The sequence below is a fragment of the Antrostomus carolinensis genome, unplaced genomic scaffold (genome assembly GCF_000700745.2).
Source record: "Antrostomus carolinensis isolate BGI_N321 unplaced genomic scaffold, ASM70074v2 scaffold31338, whole genome shotgun sequence".
NCBI classification, from domain to species: Eukaryota; Metazoa; Chordata; class Aves; order Caprimulgiformes; family Caprimulgidae; genus Antrostomus; species Antrostomus carolinensis.
This window is the reverse complement of record NW_010331424.1, coordinates 5,598-9,397: the sequence shown is the minus strand read 5'-3', so window position 1 is coordinate 9,397 and position 3,800 is coordinate 5,598. Positions and strand designations below refer to the sequence as shown.

Sequence of the window (3,800 nt, the reverse complement as noted above, 5' to 3'; positions counted from 1 at the left end):
TGGGGGACTCTGCACCCAGGGGGTCTGGACCCCATCGCTGCTCTGCGCCTGGTCCTTTGCTGTCCTGGGTTTTGTCCCTCTCTGCTGTTTCTTGGCCATCACCAGTGTCCCCTGGCAGGCAGGGAGGAGCAGGGAAAGTTCAGGCAGGAGGAATTCCCTGTCCCCCAGGAGAGTCACAGCCCTGTGATGCCTCCCCGTGAGCACAGTGTGGAGCAGAGCGAGACCAGGTTGGTGCTGCTGACCCATGGGCCTGTCCGTGCCTCAGTTTCCCCATGGACCTTAGCTGGGCAGCGGTACTGGGGGATCCCAAAGGGGATCAGACACAGGCTCCCAGCCTGGCCTTGCTGCCTGCTCCGTGTCCCAGCCCTGTGTGTCCCCATGACCACATCTCCTGATGGTACCTCCTGGGTCTGGTCCTCATCCCGGAGGAAGATCTGCTGCTTTTTGGCGATGGTGGTTGTCCTGTAGAAATCCACCAGCTCGTTGAGGGAGTTGAACTTTTCCTCCCAGAGGTAATATTTGCCGTTCCTCTCCCTGAGCACCTTGAAGTGCTGGACGTGCTGCCCGTAGCTGTGGATGGAGGGTGGATGTTACCCTGGTCTTGGGGTGCTGGCAGCACCCAGACCCCCTTCCAGCATCGTGGGCAAAGCCCAGGGGCTGCTGGTTGGGCTGGTTCTCCAGGGGGCCTGTGCCCACGGTCACACTACACCCATCCCACCACAGCCAGGGGTGACGGTGACACTGGGATCACTCCTGGCCTCACTGGTGAGGCAGTGGGTGAGGGTCCCCAGCATGTGAGCTACACAGACCCGCAGCTGAGACCTGTCACAGCTCATCTCACACATCACCCAGCCCTGGCACAGCGGGACGCCCGTGGGCTCGGGGCTCACAGGGCACCAGCCACACGCAGGGCCAGGTGGCTTTGTCCAGGGGACAACTAGGGGCTACGTCTGAGGAAAGTGTGGTGATGGGGGGTCTCAGCTGGTGGCTGAGATGGTGGCTGCAGGTCTCAGCTCAGCACATACTGGGAGGAGACTGGGAAAGCTGGGCTCAGGCTCCCAAATCCCCCACACACCTGGGGACCCCCAAGCCTCAGGAGGATTGTGCAGGTCAGGGTTTCCCTCTCCAGCCCCATGTGCTGTCACCCCCTCGGTGTGTGCCTGGGGGTGGCAGTTCGGGGTGCCCATGGGCTGGCATGGGGCCACTGCAGGGACCCGTCATTGCCAGGCCCCCAGGCAGGGGCAGGGACTGGTGACGCACGGGGCAAAACACGGTTCCCTTTCATTATGGGCAAGAACCTCCTTAAACATTTAATTAGAGATTAGCAGCGTGAGAAAGTGCCTGGCTGGCCTGGGGGTGGCTCCTGCTACCCCAAGCCCGGGGCAGGGAAGGGGCAGTGATGGGGTGAGAGGCTGGGAGGGCAGCTCTGCCCCTTGGCACTCTGCCTTCCTCCAGCCCTGGCTGCCCATGCCGAAATGATCATCCCTGCAGCACTGGGGTGCTGTGTCCCTTCATCCCTGGGGATGCTCTGGGTAACTTGTTCCTCCAGGTTGTGTCCCCTGGGCTGAGCTGGCCCAGTCATTACCCACATGGTTGTTATTTAGGGGCACCCCAGTGAGGCAGCAGTGCAGGCAGCAGAGGGGAGGAAGGAGAGGAAGACCCTGGGTGAGGCTGTGCCTGGATGCGGTGGGGCCACGGCTCTGCAGCCCCTTTGAGGTGGCCAGGGCAGGGCAGGGTGCTCGCTGCTTCCCCAACACCACGGTGTGGACCACGCACAAGTGTGGCCTGATGCCCTCAGTCCCCAAAGTGGGGGTTGCAGGTGACCCTTGCCCATCCCACCATGTGTCTGTCCTCATCCCACAGCCACTCACTTGACGGAGATGGAGAATTCCCCCGGAGCACTCTCGCTGTCGCGGATCAGGAAGGCTCCCAGGTGCTTGCGCTTGAGGAGCTGCTCCTCTGCCAGCTGCCGGGAGATCCTGCCCACGTACCACCTATGAGGGGCACTGGGCTCAGCCGCGCCAGCACCCCTCGACACCCGGGGACACCCCAGTGTCACATCCCCACCCTGCAGGATGGAGACACCAATAACCCCAGTGCCACTGGGAGTGGGGTCCTCATTGGACTCCCCATTGGGCTGGGACCCTGTGGGGCTCCCCATGGGGCTGGGACCCCCCACTGTGTTTTTTCCCTTCCCTTTCCCCTCCCTGATTTATCACGGGGCTTTCGTGGAGCGGGGGGATCGCAGGGAGCCGTGGGTGCAGACGTGTCCCCATGTGCTGCCTCGTCCACGCAGAGTTTTGCAGCATTGCTGACAGCTGTGACCGCATCCTGTCACCCGGCTCACCACATCATCTGTCTCGTCCCCAACTTTGCTGCCTGTCCCCCCACTTTCTCCCATGTCCCATGGTCCCCTGTGGGAACAACCTTTCCAGGTGCTACAGGATGGGTTTGCAAAGCAGAAAACCCTCCGTGCCAGGATGAAACCCTCCTGCCTGGGTTGCCCCAAAATGAGATGCAGGAGCAGAGACATAGAATCATCAAATCTCAGACTGGTTTGGGTTGGAAGGGACCTTAAAGATCATCCAGTCCCAACCCCCCTGCCAGCAGCAGGGACACCTTCCACTAGACCAGGTTGCTCAAAGCCTCATCCAACCTGGCCTTCAACACTTCCAGGGAGGAGCAGCCACAGCTTCTCTGGCCAACCTGTCCCCAGCTCCTGTCCCTGCCAAGGCTGTGGCTCTGTATTTGGGAGCCCCAGGTCACGCAGACTCTCTGCAACCTGTTAAGATTGCCCCGTGAACGATCAGCCTTCAGCATGGATCATCTCCCAGGGGCTGCACGGAACAAGCTGTGTCTCACCCATCCCAGCCTGTTAACCAAAGCCAGAGAAGCAACGGGATGTGCCCCGGGCTGCCCCGAGCCCACGCGTTCCTGCTCCCCAGCCACAGCCCCGAGCAGGTGCTGTGGCATTTAAATGTGATTTACCAGGGGATAATGATACATAAAACACAGGTTAAAACAGGGGTGGATTACGTTGGGCTTTAATAACCTACTAATAGGATTGTATCTAATGCAGGCGTAATCCCATCACGCTTTGTTGTTCCCCAATTATCATTTATTTAGCGGGCAGCCCAGTGTGAAGGGTGAATTTCTGTATGTAGGGGGTACATGGGCACGCTGTCATCTCCCAGCCCCTCTGCCTGGGTGGTAACAGCAGACCCCATCGCTGCCCCATCACCCTGTGACTCAGTTTCCCCATGTGTGGGGCTATCCTGGTTCGTGGCAGGTTGTTGGGTGTTGGGATCACTGCCTGGGTGAGGGGGAGAGGATGTCCTGGTGCTGGTGGGTGCTACTGGAGTGGGGCTTCCCCCTTCCCTGCACGGTGGGATGGTACTCACGGGTGTGGCTTGACCTTGATGTAGTTTTTAGGGACAAAGCCCTCACATCCATACAGCTCAGCCTTGTACCAGTTCTGGTCATCTTCCATGTTGAGGATCTAAGGTGGGAGGAGGAGGAGGAGGAGGGAGGTGTCAGCCTGGCCACCATCCCACTGGGGGAGGGACTGAGGGGGACCACCACCACGCCAGACCTCACATCCCCCACCAAAAACTGGGGAAAGGGGGACTCTGACAAAGGTGACATGTTTTTGGGGTGTTTTGGGGCACCTGTACAGAGCTGGTTGCTCCCCCCAGCCCCAGCTCATGGTCTCTCTGGCTCACCATGGGTGCCAGCAGCTGGGGGATGCCCAGCATTGCCCCAAACGCCAGGGACAGAGGGATAGAATCTGTCCCTGGAGG

General features: G+C 60.2%; 1 protein-coding gene across 1 annotated transcript in view; it reads right to left on the bottom strand.

Moving 5' to 3' along the window:
* Positions 1-401: 401 nt before the first annotated feature.
* Positions 402-3,800, bottom strand: part of GRAP (GRB2 related adaptor protein) — a gene marked incomplete at its 3' end in the record, with an annotated part of 4,503 nt that continues 1,104 nt past the window's right edge. The window contains exons 2-4 of the mRNA XM_010173217.1: positions 3,402-3,499; positions 1,872-1,994; positions 402-570 (exon numbers count right to left, since the gene is read on the bottom strand). Of these exons, the coding sequence (XP_010171519.1) occupies positions 402-570; positions 1,872-1,994; positions 3,402-3,499 (390 nt within the window). The remainder of the gene's footprint in view (positions 571-1,871; positions 1,995-3,401; positions 3,500-3,800) is intronic.